Source organism: Nomascus leucogenys, chromosome 9 (genome assembly GCF_006542625.1).
Source record: "Nomascus leucogenys isolate Asia chromosome 9, Asia_NLE_v1, whole genome shotgun sequence".
NCBI classification, from domain to species: domain Eukaryota; kingdom Metazoa; phylum Chordata; class Mammalia; order Primates; family Hylobatidae; genus Nomascus; species Nomascus leucogenys.
Genome location: NC_044389.1, coordinates 88,483,912 through 88,505,367, shown reverse-complemented (window position 1 = coordinate 88,505,367; position 21,456 = coordinate 88,483,912). Strand labels below are relative to the sequence as shown.

The 21,456-nt window shown below is 36.3% G+C and overlaps 1 protein-coding gene across 2 annotated transcripts in view; it reads left to right on the top strand.

Annotated features, from left to right (window-relative positions):
* TBCK (TBC1 domain containing kinase) overlaps window positions 1-21,456 on the top strand; it is a 262,615-nt gene that overhangs the window by 119,966 nt on the left and 121,193 nt on the right. For both annotated transcript variants that reach the window (XM_030819188.1, XM_030819189.1), the window contains one exon: window positions 20,181-20,356. In XM_030819188.1, the coding sequence (XP_030675048.1) occupies window positions 20,181-20,356 (176 nt within the window). The remainder of the gene's footprint in view (window positions 1-20,180; window positions 20,357-21,456) is intronic.

The window sequence follows — 21,456 nt, the reverse complement described above, 5'->3', positions numbered from 1 at the left end:
TTAGGATTGACTTGGCGATGCGGCCTCTTTTTTGGTTCCGTATGAACTTTAAAGTAGTTTTTTCCAATTCTGTGAAGAAAGTCATTGGTAGCTTGATGGGGATGGCATTGAATCTATAAATTACCTTGGGCAGTATGGCCATTTTCATGATATTGATTCTTCCAACCCATGAGCATGGAATGTTCTTCCATTTGTTTGTATCCTCTTTTATTTCATTGAGCAGTGGTTTGTAGTTCTCCTTGAAGATGTCCTTCACATCCCTTGTAAGTTGGATTCCTAGGTATTTTATTCTCTTTGAAGCAATTGTGAATGGGAGTTCACTCATGATTTGGCTCTCTGTTTGTCTGTGATTGGTGTACAAGAATGCTTGTGATTGTTGTACATTGATTTTGTATCCTGAGACTTTGCTGAAGTTGCTAATCAGCTTAAGGAGATTTTGGGCTGAGACGATGGGGTTTTCTAGATATACAGTCATGTCATCTGCAAACAGGGACAATTTGACTTCCTCTTTTCCTAATTGAATACCCTTTATTTCCTTCTCCTGCCTGATTGCTCTGGCCAGAACTTCCAGCACTATGTTGAATAGGAGTGGTGAGAGAGGGCATCCCTGTCTTGTGCCAGTTTTCAAAGGGAATGCTTCCAGTTTTTGCCCATTCAGTATGATATTGGCTGTGGGTTTGTCATAGATAGCTCTTATTATTTTGAGATATGTCCCATCAATACCTAATTTATTGAGAGTTTTTAGCATGAAGGGTTGTTGAATTTTGTCAAAGGCCTTTTCTGTATCTATTGAGATAATCATGTGGTTTTTGTCTTTGGTTCTGTTTATATGCTGGATTACATTTATTGATTTGCGTATGTTGAAGCAGCCTTGCATCCCAGGGATGAAGCCCACTTGATCATGGTGTATAAGCTTTTTGATGTGCTGCTGGATTCAGTTTGCCAGTATTTTATTGAGGATTTTTGCATCAATGTTCATCAAGGATATTGGTCTGAAATTCTCTTTTTTGGTTATGTCTCTGCCAGGCTTTGGTATCAGGACGATGCTGGCTTCATAAAATGTGTCAGGGAGGATTCCCTCTTTTTCTATCGATTGGAATAGTTTCAAAAGGAATGGTACCAGTTCCTCCTTGTACCTCTGGTAGAATTCGGCTGTGAATCCATCAGGTCCTGGAGTCCTTTTGGTTGGTAAGCTATTGATTATTGCCACAATTTCAGAGCCTGTTATTGATCTATTCAGAGATTCAACTTCTTCCTGGTGTAGTCTTGGGAGGGTGTATTTGTCGAGGATTTTATCCATTTCTTCTAGATTTTCTAGTTTATTTGCATAGAGGTGTTTGTAGTATTCTCTGATGGTAGATTGTATTTCTGTGGGATCAGTGGTGATATCCCCTTTTTCGTTTTTTGTTGTGTCTATTTGATTCTTCTCTCTTTTCTTCTTTATTCGTCTTGCTAGCGGTCTATCAATTTTGTTGATTTTTTCAAAAAACCAGCTCCTGGATTCATTAATTTTTTGAAGGGTTTTTTGTGTCTCTATTTCCTTCAGTTCTGCTCTGATTTTAGTTATTTCTAGGCTTCTGCTAGCTTTTGAATGTGTTTGCTGTTGCTTTTCTAGTTCTTTTAATTGTGATGTTTGGGTGTCAATTTTGGATCTTTCCTGCTTTCTCTTGTGGGCATTTAGTGCTATAAATTTTCCTCTACACACTGCTTTGAATGTGTCCCAGAGATTCTGGTATGTTGTGTCTTTGTTCTCGTTGGTTTCAAAGAACATCTTTATTTCTGCCTTCATTTCATTATGTACCCAACAGTCATTCAGGAGCAGGTTGTTCAGTTTCCATGTAGTTGAGCGGTTTTGAGTGAGTTTCTTAATCCTGAGTTCTAGTTTGATTGCACTGTGGTCTGAGAGACAGTTTGTTATAATTTCTGTTCTTTTACATTTGCTGAGGAGAGCTTTACTTCCAACTATGTGGTCAATTTTGGAGTAGGTGTGGTGTGGTGCTGAAAAAAATGTATATTCTGTTGATTTGGGGTGGAGAGTTCTGTAGATGTCTATTAGGTCCACTTTGCGCAGAGCTGAGTTTAATTCCTGGATATCCTTGTTAACTTTCTGTCTCGTTGATCTGTCTAATGTTGACAGTGGGGTGTTAAAATCTCCCATTATTATTGTGTGGGAGTTTAAGTCCCTTTGTAGATCACTCAGGACTTGCTTTATGAATCTGGGTGCTCCTGTGTTGGGTGCATATATATTTAGGACAGTTAGCGCTTCTTGTTGAATTGATCCCTTTACCATTATGTAATGGCCTTCTTTGTCTCTTTTCATCTTTGTTAGTTTAAAGTCTATTTTATCAGAGACTAGGATTGCAACCCCTGCCTTTTTTTGTTTATGAAGCTTAGTTTGGCTGGATATGAAATTCTGGGTTGAAAATTCTTTTCTTTAAGAATGTTGAATATCGGCCCCCACTCTCTTCTGGCTTGTAGAGTTTCTGCCAAGAGATCAGCTGTTAGTCTGATGGGCTTCCCTTTGTGGGTAACCCGACCTTTCTCTCTGGCCACCCTTAACATTTTTTCCTTCGTTTCAACTCCGGTGAATCTGAAAATTATGTGTCTTGGAGTTGCTCTTCTCGAGGAGTATGTTTGTGGCGTCCTGTATATTTCCTGAATCTGAATGTTGTCCTGCCTTGCTGGATTGGGGAAGTTCTCCTGGATAATGTCTTGCTGAGTGTTTTCCAACTTGGTTCCATTCTCCCTGTCATTTTCACGTACACCAATCAGACATAGGTTTGGTCTTTTCACATAGTCCCAAATTTCTTGGAGGCTTTGTTAATTTCTTTTTATTCTTTGTTCTCTAAACTTCCCTTCTCGCTTCATTTCATTCATTTCATCTTCCATCAGCAATACCCTTTCTTCCAGTTGATCGCATCAGCTACCGAGGCTTCTGCAATCTTGGCGTTGTTCTCGATACTTGGCTTTCAGCTCCATCAGCTCCTTTAAGCCTTTCTCTCCATTGGTTATTCTAGTTATCCATTCGTCTAATTTTTTTTCAAAGTTTTTAACTTCTTTGCTATTGTTTTGAATTTCCTCCCGTAGCTTGGAGTAGTTTGATCGTCTGAAGCCTTCTTCTCTCAACTTGTCAAAGTCATTCTCCATCCAGCTTTGTTCCGTTGCTGGTGAGGAACTGCGTTCCTTTGGAGGAGGAGAGGTGCTCTGCTTTTTAGAGTTTCCAGTTTTTCTGCTCTGTTTTTTCCCCATCTTTGTGGTTTTATCTACTTTTGGTCTTTGATGATGGTGATGTACAGATGGGTTTTTGGTGTGGATGTCCTTTCTGTTTGTTAGTTTTCCTTCTACCAGACAGGACCCTCAGCTGCAGGTCTGTTGGAGTTTGCTAGAGGTGCACTCCAGACCCTGTTTGGCTGGGTTTCAGCAGCGGTGGCTGCAGAACAGCGGATTTTCGTGAGACCACAAATTCAGCTGTCTGATAGTTCCTCTGGAAGTTTTGTCTCAGAGGAGTACCCGGCCGAGTGAGGTGTCAGTCTGTCCCTACTGTGGGTGCCTCCCAGTTAGGCTGCTTGGGGGTCAGGGACCCACTTTAGGAGGCAGTCTGTCCGTTCTCAGATCTCCAGCTGCGTGCTGGGAGAACCACTACTCTCTTCAAAGCTGTCAGACAGGGACATTTAAGTCTGCAGAGGTTCCTGCTGAATTTTTGTTTGTCTGTGCCCTGCCCCCAGAGGTGGAGCCTACAGAGGCAGGCAGGCCTCCTTGAGCTGTGGTGGGCTCCACTCAGTTCGAGCTTCCTGGCTGCTTTGTTTACCTAAGCAAGCCTGGGCAATGGCGGGCGCCCCTCCCCCAGCCTCGCTGCCGCCTTGCAGTTTGATCTCAGACTGCTGTGCTAGCAATCACCGAGACTCCGTGGGCATAGGACCCTCCAAGCCAGGTGCGGGACACAATCTACTGGTGTGCCGTTTTCCAGGCTGGTTGGAAAAGCGCAGTATTGGGTGGGACTGACCCGATTTTCCAGGTGCCGCCTGTTACCCCTTTCTTTGACTAGGAAAGGGAACTCCCTGACCCCTTGCGCTTCCCGAGTGAGGCAATGCCTTGCCCTGCTTCGGCTCGCTCAGAGTGTGCTTCACCAACTGTCCTGCACCCACTGTTTGGCACTCTCTAGTGAGATGAAACCGGCACCTCAAACAGAAATGCAGAAATTACCCGTCTTCTGTGTCGCTCAGGCTGGGAGCTGCAGACCGGAGCTCTTCCTATTCGGCCATCTTGGCTCCACACCCCTGCATGTCTATTTCTAAGTACACCTTGGAATTGCAAAAGGACAATCAAAATGGAAATTAAATTTGGAGGTTTTAGCAGTGGTCCTTCTCTCCCCCACCCATCTGTAAAAATTACATATAGACATTAAAATCTAGATGGCATATTAAAGTCTTGTGAGTTTAAAATTAGTTAAGGATAAGTGAGAAAGTAGTTAATTTGTTTATATTGGCATGGTGTATAGTCACTGAAATAAAACTTTATGAATAATTGCTTTTAAAACCTCAGGTTACGTCAGTCTTGTTTGTGGTGGAAATACTGCATTATTTTATGGAAAAGGGGAAAATTTAAAAACAGATATTACAATACATCACCTCCAAGCTAATAAATGGTCATGAAAACAGCAGCCAGTAGCATGACTGATGAAGACTCTGAAATTATAACGATTCTAGGAAGCTAGAAGAATTCACATAACGCTAACCTAATTGTTGCTCTTGAAACATACAACTAATTTTGCAACTTGTAAATACTTTATAAAGTTTAAAGGAAATATTTCGTACGTATTGGGAACTGTAATGAAAAATAATGTTAGAGGTGATCAGAATTTCTACTTATTTTGAAAATTTAAGAGTAGATTTGAGTACTTACACATCTTAAACCTGTTCCCAAATTGTCAAGAATCTGATAGGAAGGCCTTTCTCTATAGCAGAGCTGCTTGTTTTATGGTTGATAAGGGTTTCTGCTTTGTGAAAGGATTCCTGCTTTCTGAATTTTTTGAGCAGTCCAAAAATTATCTTATAGTTTAGGTCAGTGTTACTAAGCATATTTTGTTTCAAGATACCAATGATGGCATTAAGTTTATATTTGCTTTACTATTGAATGTTTATATGTGCCTTAGGTTTGCAAAACAAAATTTATAGAGCATTTTTCACTTCTGAAGTAGATTAAAAGTAATTAACCACAAAAACCTTTAAAAGTCAGAAACTGTTTAAAATGTCCCTACATATACTGCTGACAGATATTGCAGTAAGAACGTAAGGACCAAAATGTATTAAATTTAAGAGAGAGATTTAAGGCATCAAAAGAATATACCTTGAAATAATAAGAACCATCTGTGAGAAACCAACAGCCGGCATGAGGCTGAATGGGCAAATACTGGATGCATATTCCCCTTGAGAATTGAAACAAGACAATGTGCCCACTCTCACCACTCCTATTCCACATGGTACTGGAAGTCCTAGTTACAACAGTCAGGCAAGATAAAGAAATTAAAGGCATTTGAATAGGAAGAAAAGAAATCAAACTGTCTCTTTTCACAAATGATAAGATTTTATGCCTAGAAATCCCCATAGCCTCTGCTCAAGAGCTCCTAGATTTGATGAAAACTTTAGCCAAGTTTTAGGATAAAAAATCAGTATATATAAATCAGTAGCACTTCTGTACACTGTGTCCAAGCTGAGAGCCCAATCAAGAACACAATCTCACTTACAATAGCCAATTAAAAAAATACATTACCTAAGAGTACATCTACCCTAAGGAGGTGAAAGATCTCTGCAACAATAACTACGAAACACTGCTTAAAGAAATCATAGATGGCCGAGCACAGTAGCTCATGCCTGTAATCCCAGCACTTTGGGAGGCTGAAGTGGGCAGATCACAAGGTCAGGAGTTCGAGACCAGCCTGATCAATATGTTGAAACCCCATCTCTACTAAAAATACAAAATTAGTTGGGTGTGGTGACATGCATGTGTAATTCTGGCTACTCAGGAGGCTGAGGCAAGAGAATAGCTTGAACCTGGGAGGCAGAGGTTTCAGTGAGCCAAGATCGCGCCACTGCACTCCAGCCTGGGCGACAGAGCAAGACTGCATCTCAAAAAAGAAAAAAAGGAAAAAAAAGAAATCATAGATGACACAAACAAATGGAAAAACATTCCATGCTCATGCATCAGAACAATCAATATTGTTAAAATGGCCATATTGCCCAAAGAAATTTGTAGATTCAGTGCTATTCCTATCAAACTACCAAGAACATTTATCACAGAATTAGAAAAAAATATTCTAAAATTTATATGGAACCAAAAAAGAGCCTGAATCACCAAAGCAATCCTAAGCAAAAAGAATAAAGCTGGAGACATCACACTACCCAATTTCAAACTCTACTACAAGGATACAGTAAACAAAACAGCATGGTACTGGTACAAAAACATACACATAGATCAATGGAATGGGTTAGAGAACCCAGAATTAAAGCCACACACCTACAGCCATCTGATCTTCAACAAAGTTGACAAAAATCAGCAATGAGGAAAGGATTCCCTATTCAGTAAATGGTGCTGGGATAGCTAGCTAGCTGTATGCAGAAGATTGAAACTGGAGCGCTTCCTTTCATCATATATGAAGATTAACTCGAGAGGGAGTAAAGATTTAAATATAAGACCACAAACAATAAGAATTCTAGAAGAAAACTTAGGAAACACCATTCTGGACCTGGGCCTTGGGAAAGTATTTATGACTCAGTCCTCAAGAGCAATTGCGACAAAAACAAAAATCGACAAGTGGGACCTAATTAAGCTCTTTAAGCTTCTGCACAGCAAAAGAAACTATCAACAGAGTAAACAGACAACCTACAAAATGGGGGAAAATATTTGCAAACTATTTATTTGACAAAAGTCTACTATCCAGAGTCTAAAAGCAACTTAAACCAACACGGAAAAAACAAATGACCCCTTTAAAAATGTAAAAAGTACATGAACAGACACTTCTCAAAAGAAGACATCTGTGTGGCCAACAAGCATATGAAAAAATGTTCAACATCACTAATCATTAGAAATGCAAATCAAAACCACAATGAGATACTATCTAATGCCAGTCAGAATGGCTATGATTAAAAAGCCAACAAATAACAGTTGCTGGTGATGTTGCAAAGAAAAGGAAACCCTTATACACTGCCTGTGGGAATGTAAACTAGTTCAGCCACTGTCAAAAGCACTCTGGAGATTTCTGAAAGAACTTAAAACAGAGCTTCCGTTCAACCCAGCAATCCCATTACTAGGCATATACCCAAAGGATTATAAATCATTCTGCCATAAAGACACATGCATGTGTATGTTCATCACAACACTATTCAAAAATAGCAAAGACATAAAATCAACCTAAATGCCCATCAATGGTGGACTGCATAAAGAAAATTTGATACATATACACCATGGAATACTATACAGTCATAAAATTAATGAGATCATGCCCTTTGCAGCAACATGGATGGAGCTGGAAGCCATTATCTTTAACATACTGTTGCAGGAACAGAAAATCAAATACCACATGTTCTCACTTATAAGTAGAAACTAAACATTGAGTGCACATGGACACAAAGAAAAGAACAATAGACACCAGGGCCTACTTGAGGCTGAAAGATGCGAGGAGGAAAAAGATCGAAAAAATACCTGTTGGGTTCTATGCTAATTACCTGGGTAATGAAATAATCTATACACCAAACCTCTGCAGCATGCAACCTACCCATATAACACACCCATACGTGTACTCCTTGAACCTAAAATTAAAGTTGGAAAAAGAAAAAGAATGAAAGAAAGGGTGCTTCCTGAACCCAGGCTGCTGCTCACAATGTTGTGATCCTTTTCCTTTCTCTAGGTCTCAGTCTTCCCATTAACATATGAGGGTGTGTTCTTGAATCATCATGGAATCTTTTAAAAAATGTAAGTTCTTGTCACAGGAACAAATACAACATGATTCCACTTATATGAGCCATCTAAAACAGAATTATAGAAGCAGAAATAGCATGATTAAACATGGGTAGTGGGAAATGGGAAGTTGTTGTTCAGTGAGTATGAAGTTATACAAGATATAATTTCTAGGGATCTGCTGTACAACAATTAATATACAGTTAATGATATGCTGTGCACTTAAAATTTTGTGGTAAGAGAGTGAATCTCATGTTGTGTTCTTCCCACGCACATATACTAGATGTATAGACACATACACATAGACTAGATTGGAGAAAAGAGAAATAATATACCAGAGTATTTATAGAAATAATATACCAGAATGTTTATAGCATAGAGGGAATGACTAGAATATTTTTATTACAGGAAAGCACATTTAATTACTTAAAATTTCAAGCCATTTTAATCCTTCTGTACAAATTATCAATCATATGAAAACTGCTTATTGAACTTGAACAAGGTTCTACTTACCACAAAAATCAAAGACTCCTGTTTTATTCTGATTCACCGTGAAGTGTAAAAGAAAGAGAGAAAACGATGGCTGCAACTGACCTAGTGCTAAATTTTCCAAGCTGCTGCAAATACCTGCTCTATAGGTAGAGTAGGTACAGATACTTTGCCTCAAAGTATCTACCTACTCAACTGTTAACTCATTAAGACAACTATGTTAAGAATAGAAAACAGTTTACCCATATATCAGTAATGTATTGCATTTCCTATTTATTTCTCATGTCATTGTAGGTATTAAACAACAGAAATGATAGATGTTTAGGAAAATGTGCCAGTAATTGCATGCACATATACCAGAGTTGAAAGGCTGGGTGAATTATATCTGGAGCCCAGTAACATATTGTACCATCCTTTTCTCCTTAGACATTAACTAAGAATATTGTGGTTTAAAATTATATTCATTTATTCAAATATCTGTTGACTTCTAGGAGTGGGTGTATCTATATATATAAAACACGTGTATCTCTATATATGTATACAACTAGTCTTATTGGTGGTTTATTATTTCTTTGTACCAGAACACAATATTCATGCATAATTATTTAAAGATGATCCAGTGGTAATCTGTAAGTGTGCCTCATACTTCTAACTTGAGTTATCTTAATTATTAATACATACGGTATTACTCCCTTGTCCTAGTAAGTCGCTTGACTGCCTTGTGTATTAGTTCTCTAATATTTTCAGTTAGATAATTCAACTTCCCTCTTAGAATTTCTCTATAGAATCAACAGGATTTGGAATCCAGTGGAATGTTTAGTGTATGGAAGAATTCCTTATATTTTAACCAAGGTGGGGAATGGGAACAAATTAGGAAATGAGTGAGCATGGTACTGACAAAGATAGTTAAGTTTTAGATACATGCTTAAGATATTATGGGGCAGCTAGATTTAGAAGCTGAGGCACTGTTAGAGATTTTTAAGTGACTAAATGACAAGTATAATTTCAAGATCTTACTTGTCAGAGTCTAAAGTTTCCCATAGTCAGTTAGGCTCTGGTGAAGCCCTAGTAGGTTAGGCTCTCATAAAAATATTTCACTTGAAGGCAGGCCTTATTAAGGAGAATTATAATGCTCTTGGCATATTTAGAATGGCTCTTTTTTTCCTCAATACCTGCTAGGAGCATAAAGGGGTTTTTTGTGATCTTGATGTTTGAAGCGTGAATCAGCTAAATACATGAGAAGGATCATAACAAGGACAAATAATGCAAAAATATTGTATAGATTACTAATGGTGTCAGTGAGACTAAACTGCAGTAAGTGGGACTTGTTAAAAATACTGTTTGGAACAAAAAAGCAAGGCAAGATTATAATTATTTTTGGAAAACATCCAATAATGTTTAGCAATAAGAAAACTCACCAACTTTCTTTAGTGTTTTTGAGATGTGAAGCATACAAATTGTGTGAACTGCTGGTCAGGAAATTGTGTCCACTTTCTATGAGACGTATGTGAGTTTACTCACTGATTACATGTTTAATAAGTGCTATATGACAGGCACAGTATTATGCACTGGGGCCATAAAAATAAATAAGACATAGTGTAGCTCTGTAGTAGGATGGAGAGAAAGCATTGGCAGCTTAGAAAATAGTATAAGGATAACATGGATATGTGAAGCTCATGGCTGTCTTATTGTAAATAGGATGTTAATAGAGGATAGGTTGAGAGAGACAGACCTGGAGTGGATTGGCTGGGGTGGTGGTACTGGTGGTAGTGATAAAAGTTGGTAAAATAGGTAGAGGAATGGTTATGGGGGCCTTGCATTATATGCTGAGGAAATTGCATATTATTTTATATGCAATTGGAAAGTTTTAAGCACAGAAATGACATGATCCTATCTATATTTTAGAAAAATGATTCTGGCTGTAGTATGGAAGATGGATTGGACACCTGAAATAATATGATTCTAAGCAGTAGAAAGAGAGCAGCTGTCCAGGGATAACTTCAAGAATGTGGTAAAAGAATATTATTGAACTTAGCTCTTTACCAAAATAAATTATATGACAAAGTCCTGAGAGATTTCTAATATTTTATAATTCTCTCTTAAGTAATAACATTCTATGCTGTATTCCTTGAAGTGTAGTTGATACTTATTACTAACAATCCTTAAATGTGGATCAGTGAGTTACTCAAGGTTATTAATTCTTTGTTGGAAGACTAGAATCTATGCCATTTCTATCCACTATAATTTTGTTTTATGTCAGTACATTAAGTAGTGATAGATGTGCTCTCAACTTGAAGGTGTCATGAGTGTTGTCCTTAGACCTTACCTTATAGAGAGTGCTTCATAATATGCATATTTTATTCCCTCTACTTTCTTCTCCACTAATAAGATAAAGAACTTTATAATTTTCAGTCTTCTTCTGCAGTGATAATTTCATTGTGTTATTGTTGGGATAGTTCGATGTCATAAGACATCGTAAGACAGAACCAATGACAAAAACCACATGATTATCTCAATAGATGCAGAAAAGGTCTTCAACAAAATTCAACAGCCTTTCATGCTAAAAACTCTCAATAAACTAGGTATTGATGGAACGTATCTCAACATAATAAGAGCTATTTGGGACAAACCCACAGCCAAAATCATACTGAACAGGCAAAAACTGGAAGCAATCCCTTTGAAAACCAGTGCAAGACAAGGATGCCCTCTTTCACCACTCCTATTCACATAGTGTTGGAAGTTCTGGACAGGGCAGTCAGACAAGAGAAAAAAATAAAGGGTATTCATATAGGAAGAGAGGAAGTCAAATTGTCACTGTTTGCAGATGACATGATTGTATATTTAGAAAACCCCATCGTCTCAGCCCAAAATCTCCTTAAGCTGATAAGCAACTTCAGCAAAGTCTTGGGATACAAAATCAATGTGCAAAAATCACAAGCATTTCTATGCACCAATAACACATAAACAGAGAGCCAAATCATGAGTGAAGTCCCATTCACAATTGCTACTAAGAGAATAAAATACCCAGGAATTCAACTTACAAGGGATGTGAAGGACTTTTTCAAAGAGAACTACAAACCACTGCTTCAAGGAAATAAGAGAGGACACAAACCAATGGAAAAACATTCCACACTCATAGATAGGAAGAATCAATAACATGAAAATAGCCTTATTGTCCAAAGTAATTTATAGATTCAATGCTATCCCCATCAAGCTAGCAATGACTTTCTTCACACAATTGGAAAAAACTACTTTAAACTTCATATGGAACCAAAAAAGAGCCCACATAGCCAACACAATCCTGGGCAAGAAGAACAAAGCTAGAGGCATCACGCTTCCTGACTTCAAACTCTGCTACAAGGCTACAGTAACCAAAACAGCATGGTACTGTACAAAAGCAGATATATAGACCAATAGAACAGAACAGAGGCCTCAGAAATAACACCACACATCTACAACCATCTGATCTTTAACAAACCTGACACACATGCAATGGGGAAAAGATTCCCTATTTAATAAATGGTGTTGGGATAACTGGCTAGCCATATGCAGAAAACTGAAACTGGACCCCATCCTTACACCTTATACAAAAATCAACTCAAGATGGATACCATTCAGGACATAGGCATGGGCAAAGACTTCATGTCAAACACCAAAAGCAATGGCAACAAAAGCCAAAATTGGCAAATGGCAGCTAATTAAACTAAAGCGCTTCTGCACAGCAAAAGAATCTATCATCAGAGTGAACAGGCAACCTACAGAATGGGAGAAAACTTTTGCAATCTGTCCATCTGACAAAGGGCTAATATCCAGAATCTACAAAGAACTTAAACAAATTTACAAGAAAAAAAGCCAAGAACCCCATCAAAAAATGGGCAAAGGATATGAACAGACACTTCTCAAAAGAAGACATTTATGCAGCCAGCAGACATATGAAAAAATGCTCATGATCACTGGTCATTAGAGAAATGCAAATCAAAACCACAATGAGACCATCTCACACCAGTTAGAATGGTGATCATTAAAAAGTCAGGAAACAACAGATGCTGGAGAGGCTGTGGAAAAATAGGAACACTTTTACACTGTTGGTGGGTGTGTAAATTAGTTCAACCATTGTGGAAGACAGTGTGGCGATTCCTCAAGGATCTAGAACTAGAAATACCATTTGACCCAGTAATCCCATTACTGGGTATATACCCAAAGGATTATAAATCATTCTACAATAAAGAGACATGCACACATATGTTTATTGCAGCACTATTCACAATAGCAAAGACTTGGAACCAACTCAAATGTCCATCAATGATAGACTGGATTAAGAAAATGTGGCACATGTATATCATGGAATATACTATGCAGCCATAAAAAAGGATGAGTTCATGTCCTTTGCAAGGACATGGATGAAGCTGGAAACCATCATTCTCAGTGAATTACCACAAGATAGAAAACCAAACCCTGCATGTTCCCCCTCATAAGTGGGAGTTGAACAATGAGGACACATGGACACAGGGAGGGGAACATCACACACTGGGGCCTGTGTGGGGTGGGGGCTAAGGGAAGGATAACATTAGGAGAAATACCTAAAGTAGGTAGGTGATGGGTTGATGGGTGCAGCAAACCACCATGGCACATGTATACCTGTGTAACAAAACTGCACATTCTGCACATGTAACCCAGAACTTAAAGTATAATAAAAACAAGAAAAAAAAAGAAAAAAAAAAAACATACTACTAGAGAAAATCACCTAACCACAAAGGAAGACTTTAAGAGAGGATAAAAGGAAGAAAGTGTCTACAAAACAAGAAATTAGCAAGTAATAAAATAACAGTAGCAAATCCTTACCTATTATTAATAACCTTGAATATAAATAGGTTTAATTTATTTATCCAATTAAATTAATTATCCAATAAAAAGACCTAGAATGGATGAATTGATTTAAAAAAAAAAAGACACAACTATATGCTGTCTACAGGAAACTCTACCTTTGAAGACATGCAGAGACTAAAAGTGAGGGGATGAGAGAAGATTCGGAAACTATAGAGAGAGCTGGAGCAACTGTACATATATCAAATAAAATAGATTTTAATTCAATAATAGTTTTAAAAAAGACGAAAGAAGTCCATTATATGATGATAAAAGTCAATATAGCAAGAGGATATAACAATTATGTATACATCCAACCAACTCTGGAGCATCAAAATATAAAACAAATATTAATTAACCTAAATAGAGAGATTGAGTGCAGTGTTATAATAGAAGGGGACTCAGCACCCCACTTCTAGCAATACACAGGTCATCCAGACAGAAAGTCAACACAGAAACACTGGAGTTAAACTGTACTCTAGACCAAATGGACCTAACAGATATTTACAGAACATTCCATCCAACAGCTGCAGAATACACATTTTTCTCAAAAGCACATGGAACATTCTCCAGGATGGACCCTGTGTTCATAAAATAAGTCTTAAATTTTCAAAAATCAAAATTATATCAAATATATTTTTAGATCACAATGGAATAAAACTAGAAATCATTAAGAAAAGGAACATTAGAAACTACAAATTTATGGAAATCAAATGATGTGCTTCTGAACAACAAATGGGTCAATGGAATTAGAAAGGAAATTATAGTATTCCTGTATTTAATAGAAAATGTGCAAATGAAAATGGAAATATACCAAAATCTATGGGATACAGCAAAAACAGTTCTAAGAGGGTAGTTTATTGCAATAAACACCTACATCAGAAAAGTAGAAATAATTCAAATAAAGAACTTAACAATGCACCTCAAGGAAGTAGAAAAGCAGGAACAAACAAAACACTGGTAGAAGGAAAGAAATAATAAAGAGCAGAATAAAAACAAATGAAATTCAAGCTAAGAAAACAATACAGAAGATCAACAAAAGGAAAAGTTGGTTTTTGAAAAAATTAGCAAAATCAATAATCCTTTAGCTAGACTAGCAAAAAAGGGACTAGGCCCAAATAAATAAAATCTTATGTAAACTGAGACATTTTACTACAGAATGCAGACATTATACTACACAATTGCAAAGGATCATTAGAGACTATTATGAACAACTATACACTAACAAGTTGGAAAACCATGAAGAGATGAATAAATTTCTGGACACATACAACTTAGCAGGAGTGAACCATGAAGAAATAGAAAACCTGAACAGATCAACAATTAATAACAAGCAGCTGTAATAAAGTCTCCCATCAAAGAAAAGTCCAGCAGTGAATGGCTATGTTGCTGAAAGAACTAATACAAATTCTCCCAAATTCTTAAAAAAAAAAAATGAAGAGGAGAGGATCCTTTCAAACTCATTCTAAATACCAATATCCCTGATGGACATAGATGAAAAATTCTCAACAAAAATACAAGCAACTGAATTCAACAACACGTTAAAAAAATCATTCACCATAGTCAAGTGGGATTCATCCCAGGAATTCAGTGATGATTCAACATATGCAAATCAATAAACATGCTACATCACTTAACAGGATCAAGAACAAAACCCATATGATTCTTTCAATAGATACTAGAAAAGTATTTGATAAAATTCAACATTCCTTCATGATAAAAATTCTCAGTGAACTGGGTATAACAGGACCACACCTCAAAACAATAAAGGCCATATGTGACAAACCCACAGCTACTACACTGAATAGGGAAAATCCGAAAGGCTTCCTCTAAAATCTAGAAGAAAAAGATGCCTCCTTTCACGACTTTTATTCAGCAGAGTACTGGAAATTCTAGACAGAACAATTAGGCAACAGAAAAAAGATTAAACACATTCAATTGGAAAGAAAGAACTCAAATTATTCTTTTTCACAGATGACATGACCTTATATTTGGAAAACCCTCAAGACTTCACCAAAAAACTGCTAGAACAGATTTGCGAATTCAGTAAATTGGGATACAAAATCGACATATAAAAATCAGTAGCATTTCTTTAGACCAACAGTGAACAATCTGAAAAAGAAATCAAGGAAGCAGTTCTGCTTGAAATGGCTACAAATAAAATATGTAGGAACAAATTTAACAAAAGAAGTGAGAGATTCTCCACAATGATAAACGCTAATGAAATAAATTATAGAGGGCAATAAAAAATGGAAAGATATCACATGCTTATAGATTAGAAGAATTAATAATGTTAACATGTTCATGCTACCCAAAGTGATCTACAGGTTCAATGTAATTTCTATCAAAATACCCACAACACTCTTAACAGAATTCGAAAAAATAATCCTAAAATTTTTATGGAACCACAGAAGACCCCAAGTAGCAAAAGCAATTTTGAGTAAAGAGAAAACTAGAGGCCTCACACTAATTCCCAAATATACTACAGAGCTGTAGTAACCAAAACAGCATTGTACTGACATAAAAACCGGCACATAGACCAATGAAATGGAATAGATAACTCAGAAATAAATTCACACATTTACAGTCAACTTATTTTTGACACAAGTGCCAACAATATACATTGGGGAAAAGACAGGTTTTTTAAATAAATGGTGCTGGAAAAACTGTATCTCCTTATGCAGACTAATGAAACTAGACCCCTATCTCACCATATGCAAAAATTAAATCAAACTTTATTAAAGACTTAAATGGAAGACATGAAACTACGAGACCACATTGCGGAAATGCCTCACAACATTGATCTAGGCAAAGATTTTTGAGGTCAAACCTCAAAAACACAGGCAACCAAAGCCAAAGTAGACAAACAGAATTACATCAACACAGCAAAGGAAACAATCAACAGAGTGAAGAAACGACCTACAGAATGGGAGGAAATGTGCAAACTCTTCAACCAACAAAGGATTAGTAACCAGAGTATATAAAGAACTCAAATCAATAGCCAAAAAACAATCCTATTTAAAAAATGGGTAGATGATCTGAATAGACATTTCTGAAAAGGAGACATAGAGACGGATGTGGTGGTGTATACTTGTAGTCCCAAGTATTCAGGATGCTGTGATATAAGATCACTTGAGCCCAGAAGTTTCAGGCTGTCGTAGGTCATAGTCTATGATCATGTCTGTAGTCATTACACTCTAACCTGGGTAACTTAGTGAGACCCTGTATTTAAAAAAAAAAAAAAAAAAAAAAAAAACTTAAAAATGGCCAACAAGTATATGAAAAAGTACTCAGTATCACTAATTATCAGAGAAATGCAAATCAAAACCACAATGAAATTGTTTAAATCCAAGTTTAAAAGGCTATTACGAAGAAGACAAAAATAATAGATGGTGGAGAAAGTGGGATTTTAGTACACTGTTAGTGGGAATGTAAATTAGTATAGCTACTATGAAAAACAGTATGGAGGTTCCTCAAAGAAACAAGTTATCACAAACATCAAAAACATACTTTTTGTGTAACTAAAGGACTACTCAGGGATCCACCAAATGCCCAGCACAATGAAGTATATGCGTAAGTATATCACCATGAAATTTCATAATACAGGGATCCTAAAAGTTAACAGAGAAACAGAAAATCATGTACAAATAATCCTAAATCAGAATTTTATCAGACTTCTCAGCAGCAGACATTGGAGCTCTACCTTTAATAACTCAGAAGGAAAAAATTCAACCCTAGAATGCTATACCTGGTCAAACTATCAGTCAAGGGCAGATTAATGATATTCGTTGAAGGTTTTTAAATAGTTTACCTCCTGTGTACTCTTTCTTTGTAGCTGCTGGATAATGTGTTTCATCAAAATGAGAAGTAAATATGAAAGAGTGGTAAATAATGTCTTACCCAAAAAGTTAGGAATCAAATGTAGGGGAGAGCCTAGGAGAATTGGATAATGGTAAAGAGAAGTTCCAGGACAATAGCTATGCAATAAATTTCAGAAGCAATTCATAGCCATTAAAGTGAGAGAAGAGTAGGCTCAGGAAAGCTGTCTTTTCCATCTATCCTTGCCCAAATGGTTGTGTTTATCATATTGAAAATAGTTTAGTATTTCTGAAAGATCTAATACTAATGGGTGCCAATGAAGAAATTAATAGATTTAGAGAAGTTATTTTACCCAGAGTTGCAAAATACCTCATGGAGCTTTAATTCAAACCTGGGAAACCATAATCCATGTTTAATTCACAATGCAGTGTCTCAATAATTATAATGCAAGGTTAAAAAACAGTAGTGCCATGTAACGAGAGATTACTTTGTAGGAGTAAACGTGCATTTTAATGTACAGTTCACAAAGTACTTTTGCATTATATTTTGATTATGATAATGTGCTTTGGAAGGATTTTGAGATGAGAGGTGACATAAGTCAAGTGAAATGGAAAATGAGATATCTGTTAGAACTAACAATCAGGGTAGAATCGGGATGGATGCCAGTACATCATCAAGATTCACTGTAAACCTTTTATGGTGTTGATGGGATGTCTTGGAAGCAGATACCAATGACTTTTCCAATGCCAGTGATTGAAGGACTGCACTACAACCTTTGCTCTAGATCACTGACTCAACTTCAAACTTTGCTGGTGACAGATGTGTCAAATTGATTTGAGCCCTGCAAATACAAAATCTATGGACTGAAACCCTTCCCTTTGGAAATTAACCTGTGTTAAGTAGACAGACTTTAGATGGTTAAGTATTTTCTCTCATTAGCTGCCAAATTTTTATCTTAACTATTTGAATTGAAAGTTTTCTAAAATGAATTGCGCTCTCTTTTTTCTTAAACAGGCTAGAGAAACCTGTCTTAAACTGGTTTTTCTTCTAGCTTGTGTTTGTATTTTCTTTGTGAAATAACAAGTTGATATTGTTACAGAGCTTCACTATATTATCCATTGCTCAAATAAATAGGCTCATGCCTCAAAGCTTGTTTCACTCTGTTTTATAGTTTTTATATTAGGAATAGTATATAAGGTGATGAAATCTGACCTCTTTTTGTAGCCATGGAAGTAATGAGCTGTGAAGTTGGCAAATATCACTAAGGAATGCCTAATTGAGTAACTGGTCTTATCAGACTATCTTTTCATATTCCAAATCTAAGTTAGGAAGTAACAAAAGATGCCTTATAACCTTATAGTAACTTCAGACTTCTACTCATAGTAACATACTTAGCAAATCACTTAACTTCCTTGTGTCTTAGTTTCTTTATCTTTAGCAGAAATAGAAGGTGGGAAGAAGAATTAGGATACCTGTCTTTAATAAAATCATTGTAAGAATTAAATGGATTAAGTGAAAGTGTACAATAGCTGTCACGTAATAGATGGTCAGTGTTATCTTCTTTTTCCCTCTTCCAGATTTCTCCACCTTACCATAGCAGATAACTCTAAATGATTACTCATGCACTATCCACAGAAGTTACTTAATGCCTATTTCCTTTTCCCCTTACAAGCCCTTCATTTCAAAAAGAGGGGGAGAAAAAAAGAACTTACCACTTTCTGACATGTAATATATTTTTTTCCATTGCCTGCCTGAGCCTGACACTTGGACTTTTACAGAGGAAATGAGAATATATGCCATTTGCTACTTTTAGAAATATGGAAAGATAAAAACTAGTCAGTGCTAAACTCCTTCATCACAGTCAACTTCTTGAATTTCTCCGCCTTTCTGTGATCTCTCCACTTTCGCCATAGAGGACTGGCTAACTTCTCATCAGGACTGTTAGCCTCCTAAAGAGATACAGTCTCATCCAAAACACAAACAATATAGAATTGTAGTAACCTTCCTATGTATATTACCTCTGCATTAAAGATGCTTAAATTTCAAACATGAGAAACAAAAGGAAATCTAATATGAAAGTGTTTCTATTTTATCTTTTAATCAAGTGCATTTAAACCTTACTTGATTAAACTTAACTTTAAAACCTTTCTTCATTTAACTCAAGAAATTATTAAAGAATGGAGAAATGCTGGTTGGGCACAGTGGATGATCCCTGTAATCCTAGAACTTTGGGAGGCCAAGGCAGGCGGATTGCCTGAGGTCAGGAATTCAAGAACAGCCTGGGCAACATGGTGAAACCCCAGGTCTACTAAAAATACAAAAAATTAGCCGGGCATTGTGGCATAGGCCTGTAATCCCAGCTTCTAGGGAGGCTGAGGCACGAGAATTGCTTTAATCTGGGAGGCCAAGGTTGCAGTGAGCCGTGATTGCACCACTGCGCTCCAGCCTGGGAGACAGAACAGGACTCTGTCTCAAAACAGGAAAAAAAAAAAAAATTGAGAAATGCTGAATTGAGATTCTGAAAATTTTTTTCTAATTATTTTATATCTTATTTAATGGCAGTAAAACTGTCAGTTCACTCTACTAGAATTCATTCTGAATCAGCAATCAACATCTTCTAAATCTTTTGTCTACCCATTCCCAAATTGTACTCTCCTCCAACAACTTTCGTTTCACATTGGAAAAGTGGAAACATTATCAGCATAAATTTGGCAGATTTTTAAATAAGGAGATGTGTTATATTCTGTGGCATTTAAATAATTATACTCTGAAATATATACATATGTATATGTAGATAATTCCAAGTAAAAGACACACATGAAAACATAAGTGGATACATTTACAAATATATGTAAGCAAATTATACCAAATATTTCCATCAATCCAGTCATAAATATGCTGATTAATAGCTACATTGTTTTTTTACTGACATTTTTTCTAATAACTTATCATCTTAGCCATATTTAGATATATTCACTTAGGAGAGATGGTGTTTATTACATTAAAAGAGCAATCTAAATTCTATACATTTGCTTTTTTAAAACATTTCTATCTAGAAATTGACATTGAACGCTGTGTGAGAGAATCTATCAACCTGTTTTGTTGGACTCCTAAAAGTGCTACTTACAGACAGCATGCTCAACCTCCAAAGCCAACTTCTGACAGCAGTGGAGTCAGAAGTTCGGCACCTTATTTCTCTGCTGAGTGTCCAGATCCTCCAAAGACAGATCTGGTATGTATTTGTGGATTTAATTTACAAGCTCTAAAAGGAGATGGATGTTAAAATTAATATACCCTAGTATCTTTATTTTTCTTAATGGTGTCATTTATGTCCTTTTAATGTAGATATTTTCTAACACATGATTTGATTCATAGAAATATTCCAGAAAACCATTGTATCTATTTGGTTATAGAGTTAGGAAGATTATTCTGACGTACTCCTCCAGGTAGCAAGTTTTGCTTTTTTTGTATGCATTTGTAGTATCTGTTTATATATCAATTGGTTATATAGTAAGAGATTACAGAAGCAAAGAAAGAATTAAAAAAAATAGAAAAAGAGTTGTTAATAGAGCAGGAACTTATTGTTGGTTGACAGAAGAAACAGCATTTTTAAAACTATGCCATGTAGGTGTTTCAACATTATCATTCTTATTAAACACAGTTTATAAATATGGTCAACAAAGCTTTCAGTTATAATAATTCATACATTTTGAATATTCTAATATTATCATAGTATCATAATTATTTCCATGAAATTGAATTTCAGTTAATATGTATGTATTGCTTTTCAGATATGGCACTTTCTATGATTTTATTTATGTCCCCAAATATATGAGTACATTCATTTGTTCACATATTTCTATCACAATCAAATTATATTAAGGTCACTTATAAACATGACCCTGCTTATGACTGAATACAGAGCAATTTCAATAATTATAACCTCTGCCTCTAGATATATAGATGATAGAGAGGGAAACAGCTAAATGAATATATATATGAAAGATTATAAGACATTTCTAAAATATCTTGAGAGAGAAAAGAATAAGAACCCACACTTATAAATAAATATTTGCATTATACTTTTCTAAAAGTAGTAGTTGTCTTCTGCCTGCCCGGAAGAAAGTAAGTTCTCAAATACTAGAAATATTCAGCTGAAGATATTTCCATGTAATGAATTTTGGTGAGAGAACTCATTTGTCAGTAAATGGTAAATGTTGTTCTACATCAGGGATTCCCCAACCCCTGGCCACAGACTGGTACCGGTCACAGGAACCAGGCCATACAGCAGGAGGTGAGTGGCAGGCAAGCCAGCAAAGCTTTATCTGTATT